At 43.7% G+C, this 19,870-nt stretch overlaps 1 protein-coding gene across 4 annotated transcripts in view; it reads left to right on the top strand.

Annotated features, from left to right (window-relative positions):
* Window positions 1–19,870, top strand: part of PRKDC (protein kinase, DNA-activated, catalytic subunit) — a 150,068-nt gene that overhangs the window by 110,514 nt on the left and 19,684 nt on the right. For 3 of the 4 annotated variants that reach the window (XR_010598017.1, XR_010598016.1, XM_005279941.5), the window contains exons 63-73: window positions 416–624; window positions 1,141–1,279; window positions 2,003–2,191; window positions 2,838–3,062; window positions 3,574–3,682; window positions 5,429–5,540; window positions 10,935–11,124; window positions 13,391–13,565; window positions 13,687–13,877; window positions 16,531–16,711; window positions 17,421–17,581. Coding sequence is in view for 2 of the 4 variants with exons in the window: in XM_005279941.5 (XP_005279998.2) it covers window positions 416–624; window positions 1,141–1,279; window positions 2,003–2,191; window positions 2,838–3,062; window positions 3,574–3,682; window positions 5,429–5,540; window positions 10,935–11,124; window positions 13,391–13,565; window positions 13,687–13,877; window positions 16,531–16,711; window positions 17,421–17,581 (1,881 nt within the window). In the remaining 2 variants the exon portion in view is untranslated. Of the gene's footprint in view, window positions 1–415; window positions 625–1,140; window positions 1,280–2,002; window positions 2,192–2,837; window positions 3,063–3,573; window positions 3,683–5,428; window positions 5,541–10,934; window positions 11,125–13,390; window positions 13,566–13,686; window positions 13,878–14,550; window positions 14,604–16,530; window positions 16,712–17,420; window positions 17,582–19,870 lie in introns of those variants that run through there. The other variant, XM_042857047.2, reaches the window with a different exon arrangement.

The following is a 19,870-nucleotide window of genomic DNA, read 5'->3' as shown; positions in this document are numbered from 1 at the left end:
TTATTCTTAGAGCTCCAGAAATCTTTCTGTCCAAGGTAAATTCCTCTTTCCACAGTTCCTGGGAAATAGTTATCCCATTGTTTTGTTCTAATTCTTGGAAGATTGTGGCATAAATGGGCATTCCTCAAGCTCTAAAGATATGTCTCAAGCACGTGGCATACATACACCAAATGTAGCCTGTTCATTTCATTCTATCCAAAATGCCAAGGTCTTAGGGCCTCAAAGTTGCTTGCAGGCAAGATGTAAAATTCCTGCACCAGCTGGCATGCGAAAAACTATTCACAAAATCACTAGATGCACTAGCCTCCATCCAAGCTTTCTTTCACTTTAGGAAAAGAAAACGAAAAGATTTTCTCTATAAAGCCTATTTCCAATACTTACAGGCCCATTAACTGCCCATGTCTTTGTTTTACAGGAAATGAGTTACCAGCACAGAGAGCTGCTAGACCTCGACTCAGCCACTGTGAGCACTAGCTGCTTAGCCAGTTTACAGCAACCCGTGGGCATCCTGCTTCTTGAACAGGCTCTAACTCGTCTTTCTTCAGAAGAAGAACCACTGTCCAAACGAATGCGTGGAAGGGCAGCGCTCTCTCCAGATGTAATTAGATGGATTGAACTTGCTAAGTGAGTGCTTGTTGCAGAAATTAATTGGGATAGTTTTTGTTCAAATTAAATCAGCCAAGAGTTCTAGTCATATATAGGGCTTGATTTTCATACTGGGTATATTTTTAATACTTCTGAGCTAATTATTGACCTTTCAGGCAGGGCTACTCCCATGTCACAAATCTTTTCCAATACATTCTCTGGTACAGATTCAACAGCTTGGTTTCCAGTCCAGTTAAACGCTATACTCTTGCAGGGGATTTCGGAGTAGTGTGTGCAGCATTGTTTAAACATTTTTTTGGCCAGAGTGGAGTTTACACAATCCAGTATAAATTTATAATCTGATAGAAGAATAATATCCATGCATCAGTAATGCATTCTATGCAGCCAGGCAGTTATAGAGCAGTAAGTTTGCATAGACTGTCTAACATGCATCAGTTGTAATACTGAAGTACTTTGTACCTGGATACTTTGCACTTGAATAGAAAACTGTTCTTTTTCAAATAATAATAATTTTTTGCCTTTTAACTTTACTAGGCTTTATCGATCTGTTGGAGATTATGATGTTCTTCGTGGTATTTTCAGTGGAAAGATTGGAACTAAGGAAATTACCCAGAATGCACTGTTAGCAGAGGCAAGAAGTGATTATGCAGAAGCAGCTAAACAATATGATGAGGTAAAAAACTACATGACAAATATAGTTTATTTCTTTCCTCTCAGATTTTTTTTCTAAGACCCTTTTATTTTACTTCTATCAAAACAAAAATTCTGAGACAGCGTGTTGCTTTAAACGTTCTTTTATGTAGTTCACTTAATTATATGAGTCAAGATCCATAAAAGATACTTGGTCAAATGCAATATAAATAACAGTTCATAACAGACAGTGCTTATTGAGACAAATTTTCAAGTTCTCTCCATTGGTGTCACACAACTTTACAGGCATAAATCAATATAATTTCAGTATACACAGAAGATCATTAGAGAATGTAAATTAAGTGCCTATGCTCTGCCCATGTAAGTTCTATTTGTGTTCACAAGTTGATAATCGTTAAAAAATATGTGTGGAAATGATTTTACCTACAGAATGTTTGTGGCTAAATGAAAGGTGGAAAAATGCAGCTCTTTACAAATACAGGTTGACTGAAGCTCACATCTGAACTGAGTTTTATATGTTAAAGGTGTGACTGGCTTACATTTTGAAGAATTCTTTGGAACATTTTCTTAGGTCTTATTTGCTGATTAAACACAAGTGCTGGTAAAGGAATAAAATATTGTCATGCAACAGTGAAAACATTATGGGTTCTCCTGAAGGTGTTCAGCTAGAATAGTAAAAAAATCATAATATTACAGCTCAGAACCTACTTGTTTTTTTTTTTTTCATCTGACATTCCTTTTTTAGGCTCTCTCTAAACAAGACTGGCCGGATGGTGAACCTTCTGAAGCAGAAAAGGATTTCTGGGAACTTGCATCTCTTGAATGCTACAACCATCTGACAGAGTGGAAGTCACTGGAGTATTGTTCCACTGTTAATATTGATAGTGGACAACCTCCAGACCTAAACAAAACGTGGAGTGATCCATTTTATCAGGTTTGTGAACTCATTGCTAGATTAGAGTTGATTTCACACTGATTCCATTTGTACAGGGGCCATTACTGCGGTGCCTTGATTAGGGATAGAGGTAAAGTGACTTGATCACCAAAGTACTTTGCACAATTTAGATGAGTTTTCTTATAAAAATTACGGTCAACAGTAATTAAAGTAAATATTTTTTGCTATTCTGTAGCGTCTCAAGTTGCCCTTTAGTCCCATGACTCAGCAAATGGCTCTAGCCTGGTCACCTTGTCCTCTTTGCACTCTTCATGCTGCTGTCATTTATTTTTCTCCTCCTCCTGTATTTGGAGGGTCCCACCAAATTTATTTTGAAGCTGATAAGAAATGCCAAGCACCAGTACCTGTGCAACTGCATGAGCCCACCAGAAGAGGGTGCTGTGTGACTTGTTGGGTGATGGGAGTCAATCTGAAAAAGGTTAAGATACACTGAAAAGTATAATTACATTTGGTGAAATATGTTAGTCTTTTCCTAATTTGAAAATCTTTAGGCCTGTAGCAGATGGAACCAGGCCCCTATATGTCTTGCATATGGTTCGACATCACCAGCAACAGATGGCAGAAGTTGATTATTCAGTATCCTGCCCTAGGAGTAAAGAGACTTTTTTTCTTTTTTCCTCTATAGGAAACCTACCTGCCATATATAATACGGAGTAAGTTGAAATTACTGCTCCATGGGGGCAATGACCAGTCCTTGCTGACCTTCATTGATGAGGCTATGAAGATAGAACAGAGGAAAGCCCTTATAGAAATGTATTACAGCCAAGAGCTGAGTCTTCTCTACATCTTGCAGGATGACTTTGACAGAGCCAGATATTACATCAGCAGTGGCATGCAGGCCTTCATGCAGGTAACAAAGCTGCTGTAACATGTCTGCTGTGATTCTCTGTAGGAAGACATGTAAGGTGCAGCTCTTGCTGCTACTGGAACATTACTTCAAGATTAAAATATAAAGGATGGAATCTGGACCCCTTTGAAGTGAATGGCAAAACTTCCATTGACTTCCCTGGGGTCAGGATTTCACCCCAGGAACTTAAGAAATGGAGACAGCCATCCAGTGCAGCATGCCTGCCCTATTTTGGGGGTGTCTTACTCCTTTCTTTCAGTTTATTCACTCTGTCCCCTCCTCTTCCCTAGTATATCATACTGAGTTTATTCAGCCTAGTTCACTCGTGTCATTTTGACAACCTCTAACTAGCGTAAATTGATACTGGTTGGTTTTATGCATCTTTTCTACGGATGATATGAATCACAATCTAGTTGAGCATAGCACATAGAAGGATCGGTTATTTATCTGCTCTACAGTGCTTTAAATAAAAACAGGGTAAGAAATCACTTAAAAATCATTTTCCCTCTCCTAGAACTATTCCAGTATTGACACTCTGTTACACCAAAGTCGACTAACAAAGCTGCAGTCTGTCCAAGCTTTAACAGAAATACAGGAATTCATCAATTTTATAAGCAAACCAAGTAAGATATTTTCCCTGCAGTATTTTTCTCTTATTTTGTGTATATACATTGTGGCATTGACCTTTTTGTTTTTGGAAGGAGTGAGTGTAGTTATTTTCACATGTCAAAAGACTCTGAATCTCTGTCTGATATAGTGAAGATATTTTTTAAAAGGGTCATGCGTTATGTTATGTTTTATCTTTCTAGCCCTTGCAATGAAATCCTTCCATGATGATTTAAAATAGCAATTATCTCTTTAAAATTACACGATTAGTTTTAGACTAGTTTGATAGTAGTGAACAGCAGAGATAGATCATATGTTCCAATAATATCTGCTATTTTAGGCATAAAATATAAAGTTACTTACATCTTATCAGCTTAGTACAAAATTCTAGTTAACAATTGTACCTTTGTATTCCACTTTACTCCTATGAGGAATACTGGTAATAACTGTCATTCTTTTCCAGTGATAATTATTGCCCCTTTTAGTTTCTTTACTCTCTAGTAGTTGAGATACAGCAATAACTGGAAAATAGTATAATAAACACCAGACTGAATGATTCATTTAATAGAAGCCAGGAAATTTGAGTGAGTTTCATTATATTAACTGCTGGCTGCTGCTGTGTCAATCTGTGCTTCTCTCACTGGGTTCTAAAGAAATCTAATGAGGTTCAACAAGGACAAGTGCAGAGACCTGCACTTAGGAAGGAAGAATCCCATGCACCGCTACAGGCCGGGGACCAACTGGCTAAGCAGCAGTTCTGCAGAAAAGGACCTCGGATTACAGTGGACGAGAAGCTGGATATGAGTCAGCAGTGTGCTGTGTATTTTCCCCACAGCATTTTTCTCTTATTTTGTGTATATACATTGTGGCATTGACCTTTTTGTTTTTGGAAAGAGTGAGTCTAGTTATTTTCACATGTCAAAAGACTCTGAATCTGTTTCTGATATAGTGAAGATATTTTTTAAAAGGGTCATCCGCTATATTATGTTTTATCTTTCTAGCCCTTGCAATGAAATCCTTCCATGATGATTTAAAATAGCAATTATCTCTTTAAAATTGCCAAGAAGGCCAACGGCATATTGGGCTGTATTAGTAGGAGCATTGCCAGCAGATCGAGGGAAGTGATTATTCCCCTCTATTCAGCACTGGTGGGGCCACACCTGGAGTATTGCGTCCAGTTTTGGTCCCCCCACTACAGAAGGGATGTGGACAAATTGGAGAGAGTCCAGTGGAGGGCAACAAAAATTATTAGGGGGCTGGGGCACATGGCTTATGAGGTGAGGCTGAGGGAACTGGGGTTATTTAGTCTGCAGAAGAGAAGAGAGAGGGGAGATTTGATAGCAGCCTTCAATGACCTGAAGGGGGGTTCCAAAGAGGATGGAGCTCGGCTGTTCTCAGTGGTGGCAAATGACAGAACAAGGAGCAATGGTCTCAAGTTGCAGTGGGGGAGGTCTAGGTTGGATATTAGGAAACACTATTTCACTAGGAGGGTGGTGAAGCACTGGAATGGGTTCACTAGGGAGGTGGTGGAATCTCCATCCTTAGAGGTTTTTAAGGCCCAGCTTGACAAAGCCTTGGCTGGGATGATTTAGTTGGTGTTGGTCCTGCTTTGAGCAGGGGATTGGAATAGATGACCTCTTAAGGTCTCTTCCAACCCTAATAGTCTATGATTCTAAACATCATGGTTTGACCCCCTACATTTTTACATTACCTCGATGCAGCCTTTTTTTTTTTTTTTTTTAAGTATTTTTAATTGATTTTAGGCAGCTTAGCTTCTCAAGTTTCCCTTAAGAGACTTCTTAGAATTTGGAGAAGCAGATATCCAGATGATAAAATGGACCCCATGAACATCTGGGATGACATCATTACAAACCGGTAAGATGAGACACTTGTCTGTTAACTATGATTCTACATGTTAGTTAAGATTGCTATATTTCTGATGTTGCCTGTAGAAATTTTTGCTTGGAATCCAGCACTTGGTGATTTCTAAGTACTATTATGTCTTGCCTTTCAGATGGAACAAATTGTTTTCATATTACTAACATATGGAGAGGAGCAAAGGGCAGATGGGATGGGTAGGTGGATAAGAAGATGTTTTCATATAAATAGTGTAGTTAGCAGCTTAGACCAATAGCCTAAAGCTCAAAATTGTCTGTCATCCATCAATTGCTAGGTACACTATAAGGAAATCAGGATTATAAATTAAGATTTTTGCCAGCCAGCCATCCTTGGCCCAGTTCTTCAGTTCTTACATATGTTGAGGAGTACGTGGGTGAATAGTCACATTTATCACAATGGGACTACTTACTAAGTGCCCCTCAATATGAGTAAAAGTCACAAAAATGGGCCTTCAGTTACTGGATGTCTTTAAAAAGCTAGAGGTTTTAACAAGGTTTTATACAAAGAACCCAACCCCAGTTATCACCGTGTTCTTCAGGCACACCTCTACCCCTATAAAACGCTGTCCTCGGGAGCCAAAATATCTTACTGCGTTATAGGTGAAACCGCGTTATATCGAACTTGCTTTGATCTGCCGGAGTGCGCAGCCCCCCCCCCCCCCCCCCCGGAGCACTGCTTTACCGCGTTATATCCGAATTCGTGTTATATCGGGTCGTGTTATGTGAGGGTAGAGGTGTATTTATGTGACCGTCTTTAACTATTACTATAACCAAAACTTCTGCTGTGCAACAGTTACCTGAAATGGCTGACCCTTGAGAGACTTTCTTTAGACAAGCTCTCAAGAGGCTCAGATGTTTTTTCTAACCTTTTTAATTTCTCTGTCCTCCCCATAATATTTCTCCACATCCTCTACTTTCTCTCAATGCAACTTCAGATCACACTCCTTTCCTCAGGGTATGTCTACACTACGAAATTAGGTCGATTTTATAGAAGTCGATTTTTAGAAACCGATTTTATACAGTCGATTGCATATGTCCACACTAAGCGCATTAAGTCGGCGGAGTGCATCCTCACTACCGTGGCTAGCATCGACTTACAGAGCAGTGCACTGTGGGTAGCTATCTCCACTGCCCATTGGAATTCTGGATTAAGCTCCCAATGCCTGATGGGGCAAAAACATTGTCGTGGGTGGTTTTGGGTACATGTCGTCAGGCCTCCCTCCCTCCATGGAAGCAACGGCAGACTATCATTGCGCGCCTTTTTTCCTGGGTTACTCGTGCAGACGCCATACCACGGCAAGCATGGAGCCTGCTCAGCTCACCGTCAATGTATGTCTCCTGGGTGCTGCTGGCAGACACGGTACTGCATTGCTACATATCAGCAGCTCCTTGCCTTTGTGGCAGATGGTGCAGTAGGACTGATAGCCGTTGTACGTCTCCTGAGTGCTCCTGGCAGACCTTAGTGAGGTCGATCAGAGGCGCCTGGACAGACAAGGCTATCCTCCTCTTAGAGCACAGAATGGGAGCCAGAGACTCCAGGTCATTCTCTTCTTTAAGTTTCGTCTCATGGAGATTCAGTCCTGTCTGGAATATCATGCGAGCTGGAGGCTTCTGCCTCAGGCTGCTCTCCCAGCTGGAAGCACCGTGCAGTCACACCTACCCCTTACTCCCATGGCTCATGAAGCCTGGACAGTAGTAAGAAGCAGTTCAACTATAGGCTGAGCAAGTGCAGAATGGTGGTAGAATGTGCCTTTGGACATTTAAAAGCTTGCTGGCACTGTTTGCTGACTAGGTCAGACCTCAGCGCAACCCAACATTCCCATTGTTATTGCTGCTTGCTGTGTGCTCCATAATATCTGTGAGAGTAAGGGGGAGATGTTTATGGCTGGGTGGGAGGTTGAGGCAAATCGCCTGGCATCCGATTTTGAGCAGCCAGACACCAGGGCGATTAGAAGTGCACAGCAATGCGCGCAGCACATCAGAGAGGCTTTGAAAACTAGTTTCATGACAGGCCAGGCTTCGGTGTGACACTTTCTCCTTGATGCAAACTTGCCCCCTTTGTTGATTTTAATTCCCTGTAAGTCAACCACCCTCCCCTCTTCGAAGTAAAGTAACTATTGTTTTGAAACCATACATTCATTCTTTCTTTCTTAATTAAAAAAACCAAGAGATAACAGCCAAGGTAGCCCAGGTGGGGTAGGGGAGGAGGGAAGGACAAGGCCACATGGCTTATTGTAGCCACGCTAAAAATCAAACTGTTTGAATGACAGCCTTCTGTTGCTTGGGCCATCCTCTGGAGTGGAGTGGCTGGGTGCCCGGAGCGTGTTGTGTCTCTCCCCCCCCCCACCCCCCCCTGCGTTCTTGGGCATCTGGGGGAGGAGGCTATGGAACGTGGGGAGGAGGGCAGGCAGTTATACAGTGGATGCAGCAGGGGTCTGTGCTCTTGGCTTTCCTGCAGCTCCAACGGACACTTCATTTTGTCCGTTTGCTCCCCCATTAGCCTCAGCATCGTGTCCTGCCTCCGCTCTTCGCGCTCACTTAATTCTTTCCTGGCCTCTGCCACTGAATGCCTCCATGCATTAAGCTGTGCCTTATCAGCATGGAAGGACTGCATGAGCTCGGAAAACATGTCATCACGAGTGCGTTTTCTTCGCCTTCTAATTTGCGATAACCTCAGGGACAGGGATGATAGGGGGAGCATAAAAACATTCTACGGTCTACGATTCTGGGGGGACTGCATGGTCACCTGTGCTGCTGAGTTCGCCACGCTTACCAAACAGGAAATGAAATTCAAAAGTTCCCAGGACTTTTCCTGTGTACCTGGCTAGTGCATCGGAGTTCAAAGTGCTGTCCAGAGCAGGCACAATGGAGCACTCTGGGATAGCTCCCGGAGGCCAATACCGTCGATTTGCGCCCACACTACCCTAAATTTGACCCAGCAAGGTCAATTTTAGCGCTACTCCCCTCACCGTGGAGGAGTACAGAAGTCGATTTTAAGAGCCGTTTAAGTCGACGGAACGGGGTTGGTTGTGTGGACGCATTCATTTTCAAATCGACCTAAAGCAGCTAAATTCGACCTAACCCTGTAGTGTAGACCAGGGCTCAGTCTTCATCATTACCTTTCTCTCAGCCAAATAAGCACCTTTAAAATTTGCTGATTATGGAGTCTCAGCAGGCTTGGCAGTGTTTGTTCAGCCAGGAGCCAAAACCTCCTGTGCAAAGGAGCTTACTTAAGTTAGAGGTGAACCAAAACACATTTCATACTTTATCCTTCGGGAAAGCCCCAAAACTTATAAGCTTTGGAGAGTTGCCAGACTGCTGAAAGCTTGCGGTGGGCTATTAAGATACCCACTTGTGTCTTCTCTTAAATTAGGCTATAAGGCTCCTTGGGACAGGCACTGTATTTCTATGGTGTTTATACAGCACCTAGCACAGAGCCACACCGTGATACCCAGACTCCCATTTAATAACAGTTTACATGGTAAGCAGTCCCATCTGGTGTCTCAGGGCATGACTGTAATACAGATCTTAAAGGGCACTTATGTAAACCTAAATAAGGTTTGCAGTTGGGTCAAAGTTTGACATGAAATATAGGCTCATGCTAGAGCTGCTCAGGATTTTTCCAGTGAAACAGTTTCATTGGGAAATGCCGATTTATTGAACCTGAGGTGTGTCACAGAAGCATCTCTGGTTTGACTAACTTTAATTGAATCACAGGCAGGTTTCCAAGGGAACTCTGCTTGGTTTCATGGCAGGCTGCCGGGGAGCTTGGGCTTCTAGGGTCCATGGCTCTGGGCAGCCCCACCATGCAGACTGCTCCCAGGTCAACTGGCTCCCAGGACCCACCCACTTGAAAGACTTGGAGCCAGCAGGCCCAGATGTCTGGAAGCTCTGCAGCTCACAGTGTCAGGGCTGTGCACATAGTGGGGCTGCCCTGGAACCCCAGAAGCTGGGAAGCCTGGCAGCTGCTGACTGAAATTGACATGATTCTTGTCAGCTTCACCACTTGTCAAGGTTGCTTCCCCACTTTGAACTTTAGGGTACAAATGTAGGGGCCTGCATGAAGACTTCTAAGCTTAACTACCAGCTTAGATCTGGTCCGCTGCCACCATTCCCAAATGGATTCCCTTTCCTGGGAAGCCTTGAGAAACTCTTCACCAATTCCCTGGTAAATAGAGATCCAAACCCCTTGGATTTTAAAGCAGGGAGAAATGAACCATTCCCCCTCCTTCTCCCACCAACTCCTGGTGAATACAGATCCACCCCCCTTGGATCTAAAAACAAGGAAAAATCAATCAGGTTCTTAAAAAGAAGGCTTTTAATTAAAGAAAAAGGTAAAAATTATCTTTGTAAAATCAGTATGGAAAATAACTTTACAGGGTAATCAAACTTAAAGAGCTCAGAGGACCTCCCTCCAGCCTCAGGTTCAAAGTATAGCAAACAAAGATAAACACTTTAGTAAAAGGTACATTTACAAGTTGAGAAAACAAAGGAAAACTAACACGCCTTGCCTGGCTATTTACTTACAAGTTTGAAATAGGAGAGACTTGTTTAGAAAGATGTGGAGAACCTGGATTGATGTCTGGTCCCTCTCAGTCCCAAGAGCGAACAACAACCAAAAACAAAGAGCACAAACAAAAGCCAAAAACAAAGAGCACAAACAAAAGCCTTCCTCTCCTCTTCCTCTTCCTCCCCCCGCCCCCCATTTGAAAGTATCTTGTCCCCTTATTGGTCCTTTGGGTCAGGTGTCAGCCAGGTTACTCGAGCTTCTTAACCCTTTACAGGTCAAAGGATTTTGGAGTCTCTGGCCAGGAGGGATTTTATGGCATTGTACACAGGAGAGCTGTTACCCTTCCCTTTATAGTTATGACACCACTGCTCTTTGAAATATTGAAATTTTCCATGAACTGGAAATCCCAAGTTTCAGTCAGCTCTAGCTGGCATTTATAGTTTATAAGCCAGTCTACATGTTTCTTACAGTTATGCTGGCATCAGGGCAAGGGCTATAGGTTTGTCTTGGTACATTTGGGGTAGTATTCTAGTAAAAATGTAATTATGGACATTTTCTAGCACCTAAACTCCATAGTCTTCAATAAAAATCCTAACCCCATAGCCAGGATTAAAAAATGAAATATGTGTAAGGGACACCATTTCAAGACCTAGGGGTACTCATTAGGTCAGTCCACCCTGTTTGTGATTGTTAATTTTATTAATTGAATATGCCTACTCCTTACTGAAGAGGTTCACAATCACTAATAATAATGACATCAGTCAGTGACTGAAGCCGCTTAGCCATATTTACCAGTGGGAAATATGGCAGCAGTGCTTCCCACTGTATGTTAATGTCTTATTTCCTTTCACCATTGTGCAGGTGTTTCTTTCTTGGAAAAATTCAGGAGAAACTGCCTAACATCCAGGCTGATGATAGTATGGAGGTGGATGGAAGGGGAGATGTTGGTGACAAAATGGAAACAGATATGCAGGAAGAAGACATTCATTCAATGATTAGAAGCTGCAAATTTAACATGAAAATGAAGATGATAGAGAGTGCCAGGAAACAGGTGACTCTTCACTGTCTGGTAGTGCTTGATTCATCAGAAAACCATAGCTATTAGAACTGGAAGAGACAGATTAGGTTGTCCAGGTCATACTGCTGCCAATGCAGGATTTCCCCCAACAGTATGTTCTTGAATGCCTGGTTCCTTTTCTACAGGATTGTAGATGACTACTGTTAATTAACAACTTTTCTAAAATGTGCTATTTCAGGAAATGTGCCCAAAGACTCTTTGTTCACCAGATGTTCCTGGTACTTTCCAGAACAAATAAATAAAGCATCAGAAATGTTATAGTTGTGGGCCTGTGGGGGGCGTGTTTGTGCAAGAAAAAGTAGCATAATGTATCACATTTTAAAGCTCTTTAATTTAATGCATTTATATTTCTAACAACATACTTTGATTTGTAAATTTACTAGTGCATAAGATAAATGTTCTGTATAAAACAATATAGACCAAACTGAGATTGAACCAATATCACTTATCTTGCCCCACTCACTAACACCGAAACGCTTTGTTTTTTCTTGTATAACATTAATAGATATTGTGGCCAGTGTTTGTCTAAAGTTAGCAATGAGATTCACAAAGGGACGGAGGCATTGTGATACTCCATCTACCATGCCTAACTTTTAGGCACCTAGAAAATAACTGAGATTCACAAAGCCTGAGCTAAGTTCTCAGGCATCCTATATGATGAATGTAGTGAGATAGGCACCTAAAAATAGGATTCACGAAAGCCAGCATGCTAGGATGCTCCCTGCCTAAGCTAGCCAATGGGAGATGCTAAGGCAAAGGGGGAGTGTCTTAAACCCCGGCCCGCTCAGCGAGTAGAGCATCTAAGTCGGGACTGCTGGGAGGTGCCTTCCTCTCCTTGGGAGTCTCAGCTGCAAACCCTCTCTTGGAGTTAGACACCTATGTCATTTTTGCAAGACACCAGGTGTGGGGGGAGGAGGAGAGGCTCTCATAACTTTTAGCCCAGTGGTTAGAGCACTCACCTGGGATGTGGCTGACCTGGGTTCAAGCTCTTTCTCCCCCCCCCCCCCCCTTGAGGGGAAGAAGGGATCTGAACAGGGATCTGCCACCACCTCTCAGGCAAGTGCCCTAACCATTGGGCTATGGGATATTCTTATGTGGGGCTCCGACAGTCTTTCCTTTTGAAGCTTTTCCTCTCTGGAAAAATAATTAGTCATTAGAGCAGGGAGACTGGATCCTGGGACTCCCACAACCTGGTTGAGTGCTCAAACCACCAGGCGCTCTCTCGCTTTCCAGCCTAATGACTCTTTAATTATTTATCCACAATGGAACTGCTTCTACAGGAGAGACTGAGGGAGGGCCACAGCAGAATATTCCGTACCTAGTGATTGGGGCCCTCACTTGCTGATCCCTTGAACCGGTTTTCCATGTTCCACATGAATATCATAAAGACTGAGCTACGTCCCATTGTCTTTTTTGTGTGAGCTTACCTGTAGGGCCGAATCCAGCAGGCAAGCTCTGAGCCTGCTTACCAGCTTAGGCCCTGTATGCAAGTTAGGTGGAGGAACACCTGTCTTTCCCCAGGTTGTGCATTACACTGGGGCTTAGGTGTCCAGATGTCTAGAATGGAGCAGACGTTCACATACACAGAGGCAGAAACATAGGTGCTTAGGGAACTTCTACTGCAAAAAGTTATGCACCAAGTGAGTTAGACATCTACAGGATTCAGCGGCAGTTGAACTGTGGGAGTTTTGTTAATACTAGTGGTGTCTGATCCTGGGATTTAGGCACCAAACGTACAAGTTAGGCACCTAAACCCCTTTCTGAATCTAACCCTAAGTGACTTGTTCCTCAGAAGTGCTGAATACCCAAAGTCTCCATTGAGATCAGTGGGAGTTATGGGTACTCAGTACTTCTGAAAGTCAAACCACTTATTAATGGGTCTAAAGATAGATTTAGAGACCTAATTTTAGATATCAAGTTGGAAAATGTTGACATGGCGACCTCTGTATTTTAAGTAGGATACGAATTTAAAATGACTGGAGCTAGACTGTTTGTTTATTTTTTTATTTTTATCAAATACTTCCATTAGCACACGCCTGTTTTTCACACCGAGCCCACCTGGCAGGGGAGCCCCTCCCACTTTGCTGGAATTTCCGGGATCTTTTCTGTTATACTTTGTGAATCCTGTAATGGCTCTTGCAAAATCCTTGGATCTTTTCATTTGCTGCAAACAGTAGTTTTTTATTTCCCCTTCTTCTAATGTATTATTGAAAATTCCCATTTTGATCTGTTAATGTAGAACAGCTTCTCAGTTGCCATGAAGCTTCTGAAGGATCTGCACAGAGAGTCTAAAACCAGAGAAGACTGGCTCTTGAGATGGAATCACAGCTATTGCCGCTTTAGCCATAGTCGCAGTCAGAGCCAGAATAGTCCTGAACAAATGCTCACTGTGTTGAAAACCATCTCTTTACTGGGTAATAGTGTTATCTATTCAGACTCCATTGATGCAGAACCCATGCTATGGATTCTCTTCCTATTTGTAATGGGAATCCATTTTACTGCCAAATTATCAACTTTGTTTCTGAATTCCAACAGATGAGAGCAAATCTGACTACCTGAGTAAGAACATAGTGGCCTTCCGCAACCAAAACCTTCTGTTGGGTACCACTTACCATATTTTGGCCAGTGCCCTTAGCAAAGATCCAGGATGTCTTGAAAAAATTGAGGAAGAAAAAGCTAGAAAAGTCGTGATGCTTTCTGGAGAGAGGCCTGAGAATTCTGAGAAGGTAAATGAGAAGGGAAAGGAGCTTCTTACTCATTGCTGTAGATGGCTAATTTTGTTATATACTTCATTAACTCAGTTACATTAAGCCCATGTTACTACAGTAAACCCATGCTAGTACTCTCTGCTGCTAGCACTGATTTCTCCAATGAGCTACAGCTGTGAGAGTAGTGCTGCAGCTGCTGTTAGTGTGACCTGGACCCTGCTTACTCAGTCATGGGCTCCTGCCCCTGGACAGTCCCCCTCCCACTCACTGCTGGAGAGGAGGTTCCAGGCCCCGAACTCCCACCAAGATGGTAAAGTAAAACCTGTGGAAGCAGGTTTTGAATCTGCTGTGTCCAGAGCCTCCAGGATTGTGCTAGTGTTTGTCCCTACCAGCATCTTACATGAAGGAAGGATGTCTGTCCGAGAGCATGTGCATGCACAAGGGCAAGAAGAGTGTGGGAGCAGAGGCCAGCCTGGTAATTGGATGGGTGGTGCTCTTTGATATCCATGCTAACATCAGGCAGGGCTGGTCGTGTGAATCTCCCATGAAGATAGTCACTTCCTAAAATTAATATAGCTAATTTTCTATTTATTTTAATAACTGTTCAGTCATTTTAATGATCAGACATAGCTAGGAGTAAAAAAAAAAAAAAAAAGTAAAATTTGTCCCATTGTCCTTTGCCTTAATTGAGCAGGAGTACAATATAAAGAGCACACAATTGGAGACCCTACCAGATCTTCAAATGTAGGTATTCAGAGTTGTTCAGGATGCCCCAGAACTGAACTTATGTCTTTCAAAGGGATCCAAATGGAGAGTTAGACTGCGTATATCAATTTATATCTGGTGATCTTGATAGCTACCCTCTCTTAGGAGCCTTGGGAGTAGCTACAGTCAGAATGAACGAACACTGTTACTTGTCTCCCTAGGAGCAAGTACAATCTGTAAATGAACAGTGTCAATACAACAAGGACAAAAATTAGTATAAAGATTTCATAAATGAAGTTAAAAATTATTGTGCTAGTTACTCTACCAGAATGAATGACATTCTTTATAATGAGCAGTTGAAAAGTGAGCACGAAATCTCTTCTATACCACCTTTCACTGTGATCCTTAAAAACTAAGAAAGATCAGACTTATTTGAGACACCTCCAGAAAGATACTGCAGGAAGTGGTGTCCCTAATTTTGTGGATGATTCTGTTCCCTCTGAGTAAGTATTTAACCAGTGTCCCAGCATGGTACTAGAGGCCACTGTACTGCCTTCTGAATGAGACACCAAACTGAGATAACATGGTACCTTCTGCAAGATCTAAGGGTGTTCACACTTGTCTCCTGACCAAATTCCAACTTCAATAATTTCCCTTTGCCTACATAAAATTCACAATGTGGTTTTTTTTTGTTTATATTTTGATTCCCTCCCTCCCCGCAAACAAATAAGGGAAGAACAGAAAAGACGAGGGAAAGGAAAGAAAGGAAGTGGGGGTAGGGTGGAGAAAGGAGAGTGACATCTCGGTTTCCATCCACTAGGGATTAATCAAATGTTTTTAAAAAGTTAGACCAAGTCTTTTCAAATTTGCCTGACGTAAGTCCCTGTTCTCCAAAATGTTACCTGCTCTGAGCTGCCAGGTCAGTCAAGTTGCTGAGCCAAGCTTCTGTCCCTGGCCGCAGTCTGCTCTTTCATTTAAGGTAATATGAATCATTTTGCTACAAGCATAGCTCTAGAAAACCAAGTTTTCCATGAGTTGTTGAGTTTCCAAGATAATGGGATATATCACGAAATACAGTTCTAGGAAGTGATTTTTAAGGAGATGCCTGTTATCATATTAATCCTCCCTCCTGCTTCTAGCCAAAAGGATTATATCCTGGGACTGTCCCAAAAAAATTCACAGTGTAGTTTATATTGGATACAGTATTTTTCACTTGCTGTTCCTAAACTGTTGGGTGGGATTGCTGAATACTGCTAAACAGCTGGCACATTTCTGCCAAGGAGGTGGTAGCATTGGTAAATGACGGAATCTGTATGCAGAGTTTAGGTAAGTTTGTTTGTAAAATGCTTTGTAAATTATTTCTTCCATTAAGTACATTGTACTAGAGAAATCTGGGATGACCACATTGTGCCTCAATTCTCATAACAGAAAAAACACAATTTGTATATAAATAAAGGTTTAAAGCTAGAGCTGGGCAAAGAGCTTTTTAACAAAACAAACAAAAATCCCCCACTTATTCTCATGAACATTCATTCAAACTAAAAACTTAATTTTCTTCAACTGTGTTTGTGTCTCTTTCACGTTAACTGTTTGCAAATGGTCTATTGAATGAGTTTACTGGCTTGGAAATACCAAATTGTAGAGAATGTTCACAGAAAGTGAATTTTAAACTAGTAAATGTGACTTGCATTGGAAGCCCCAATCTAAAACTTATGCCTATCCAGACAGGGAACAGAACTAATACCCTATGATCTGTGTATCCAATATAGCTCAAATTTCAAATATTGAATACTTGCAACCAAGAATGATCTTCAGGTCAAGAACTGTTCACATAAAGTATTTGACAAATACATGCTCAGTCTTCATTTGCAAACAGAAAAAGAAACTAAATTTGTTGAATATTCACCATGAACTGTTTACTGAACTCTCCTTGTTATTGTGGCTTCCACTTATGGTTGCATTTCAGGTGATAGCAGGTCTGAACAAGAAGGCTTTCCAGTACTTCAGCACTGCAGTGAGGAAGGCTGAAGAAGAGGTGCAGTCTCACTCTATGGAGCATGTAGACCTGACTGGAGTCATAGATGCTTACATGATTTTGGTTGATTTCTGTGACAAGCATCTCCGTAAAGAGGAAGAAGGTTCATCTGGTGAGTCAGAAATTAAAATATTTTTCTCATCCTGCTGTTATGCAAATTTCAGATGGGAGAGTGCCAATAGAGAGCAGTCAAATGCGGGGGCTAGAGGTGGGCCATTTAAAATTTAAAAAGAAAATATTCTTGTACATGGAAGAATTTATAAGAGGTGGTGTTTAATACCAAGCGAGTAACTCCTGTTGTGGAGGATTTACCTAAAATACATCAGCTTTCACCCTGCTCCTGAAATCCCAGCAGGTTATATGGCTTGAATTTAAACGTAAACAGATTGTCCTCAACTGTGATGTTATTTACATCCTTTTTGTTCTTTCTGACAGCTGCTTCTGGCTTCACCATTAGTGAGTCATGAGGTCTCCATCTTACTGGTGGGATATGCATCCTATCCAGCAGCTGCTCCTCTTGTTCTTTCCCAGACCACGACAATGCTGTGTATAAAATGGGAAAGATACTAGAGATGATGCAGCTTCCTGATAAAAGCTAATGCTTAGAGTCCAAGAATACGCGTACTTGTGATGTGTGCAGTTCAAACAAGTCTTCAAATGGGAAACAGAACAAAGTAAAAAACAAAAAAAGTTAAAATTCCCTACAGAGCACCAAGAAAGCAGATAATACAATTAAAAGTAAAGATGAATGTTTTAGATGATCAAAGGGATGGAAAAAAAGATGGTGTTTCTGATAATTTTTGTTTAACGTTTCTTGTCAGATGTCAGTGCTCTGGATCTACAGACATTCCCAGCCATTGTAGTGGAGAAAATGATAAAGGCTTTAAAACTGAATTCCAGAGATGCCAGGCTAAAATTTCCTAGGCTCCTGCAAATAATAGAAAGGTATCCAGCAGAGACACTGGGCCTAATGGCGCGAGAGGTTAGTTACTTCCATTCCTGGGACAGCAAAGTGGATTGTGAACCAAATATTTATTGAACAGAATCCCTTTATTTCAAGTTGAATTTTGGATTATTATGTAAATCTGTATGTTAGTTTAATGGGATGTTGGGAACTTGTTGCATTGCACTTTTTGCTGAGTCAACTGCTGAGTTGGTTAATGAAGAAATGAGACTAGAGCAGCGGTTCTCAACACGTGGCCCATGGATCACATGCGGCCGAATTAGCACACAGTTGCAGCCCAGCACCGCAGCTGTGTGCTAAAAATAATTAAAAGTTTGCCGATCTGGTCAGGCAGGGGCTGGGGCTGAAGCCAGGGCTAGAGCCGGGTGAGGGGGAGCTTGCTCATGCAGCCCTGTTGGAGTGCTCCTGCCAGCAGGAAAGGCCAAGCAGTCCCCTGTAGCTTGGAAGGAGCTCAGCCGGCTACCTGCTCCCTCCCGTCTCCGTCTCCCTGCGCTGCAGGAACACACTGCCAGGTATCTGTTAACACTGGTGACCGGACGCTAAAAATCCAGATATCACTGGAACCCGGCCAGCTGTAGCTTGAGCAGGCATCGCTCCTTTCCCCCCCAGCTCCTCCATCCCCCGATTTCTCTGCCACTCTGCTTAACTGTCAGGGAGGGAAGAGGCTCCCTCTGTCCCTCTCCTCATCTTAGGCTGGCAGGGAGCTCCAAGACGCTGCCTCCTGTGTCCTAGTGCTCATCACCGTCATCTTCTATGTGTGCTGTGTCCCATTTCTGGACAGCTGGTGAGTGCCTGTGTGGGGGCAGGGCAAGAGAGTAGTGGGCGGAAGAAGCAGTGGGGAAAGAAGAGGGATGATGTAGGATGGGGGAAGACATGGGGATGGGGGAATGGAACAGGGGACAGTGTGGAGAAGAAAGGGGATGGTGTGGGGAGAGGAAAGGGAAGGGGATTACTGAGAGTGCTGTCGCCACAGGGAGTGCTGCTTCCTTGCCTCTGGGTGTCTGTCTGGAGAAATGTGGGGGCACGTCCCTCCCCACTAGCCACTGCTATGTGTCTCCTCCGGGGGGGATGAGCATACTCCACGCTGCAGTGTGCCCTGGGCTGCCTGCAGCAGACAGCGACCACCTGCCCATCCCCTACTGGCCATTTCCAGACCCTTTATTTCAGCGGTTCTCAACCCATGGGCCACATGCAGCCCAATTAGCACACAGCTGTGACCCAGCTCTGCTGTGTGCTAATAAAGGCCATAGGCTCCTGGCTCCCCTGCCGGGCGGTAGGCTCCAGACAGCCACCTGCTGCGGGTGCCAGCAGGGTCCAGGGTCAGGGTTCTGGCTGCCGCCTGGCCCCCTGCAGCGGGGTCCAGGCAGCCGGCTGCCACCCAGCCCTGCACAGGGGGTGCATGGTCCAGGGTTGGCGTCCTGGCTGCCCCTCGGCCCCAAACAGCAGGGGTCGGGGTCCCCATGCAGCAGGGTCTGCGGTCGGCGTCCCTGCCCCACACCCAGCTCTCCGCTCCTGGCCCCACTCTGTGGAGGGGTCTCTGGGCGGAGGGCACTGAGCATAGGGGTTTGTGGGGGGAGGGGGGAAATTAGGTAGTTCTCAACCTGCGGCCCAGCTAACACTTTGTGGGCCGCATATGCAGCCCACAATGATAAATAGGTTGAGAACCACTGAACTAGAGGGCTGCACACTTTACTTCTGTCAGCCAAATGCTTTGTACACACGAGGGGTTCCTTGAATCCCTTCGTTTTCCCCCACAAGTTTCCCATCCCTCTCTTTCAAGGACTTCTTGTAACCCTTTTCCTCCATGCCAGGGGCTCGGTATGACACCCCACCTTTCTCCCCATGCCAGGCCTCTGTGACATCCCCCCCTCCACCTTTTGTGACTACTCCTATCTTAGGCTTGGTCTAACCCCCAGTGTAGATGCAGTTGTGTTTGATGGAAGAATGCTTCCATTGACAGAACCAAACTTTTTTCAGGAAGGTGGTGCTCCTATCCCACTGAGAAAAATCTCTTCCATTGGTGCAGGCATGGGTGGCAGGTTTGTAGAAATTTTGGTGGTGCCCAGAACCCGCCCCCTTCCCCCCCCAAACTCCACTCCCCACCTGCCTACGGCTCTGGGAGGGAGTTTGGGTGGGGGGAGGAGGTCTGGGGTGCAGGCCCTGGGCAGGGGATTAGGTTGCAGGAGGGGTGCAGAGTGCAGGCTCTGGGATGGAGTTTGGGTGCTGGGTGCAGGCTCTGGGCTGGGGCAAGGGGTGGGGGTGCAGGAGGGGGTGAGGAGTGCAGGCTCTGGGACGGAGTTTGGGTGG

Source organism: Chrysemys picta, chromosome 2 (genome assembly GCF_011386835.1).
Source record: "Chrysemys picta bellii isolate R12L10 chromosome 2, ASM1138683v2, whole genome shotgun sequence".
NCBI lineage: Eukaryota > Metazoa > Chordata > Testudines > Emydidae > Chrysemys > Chrysemys picta.
This window is presented reverse-complemented; position numbering and strand designations above follow the sequence as displayed.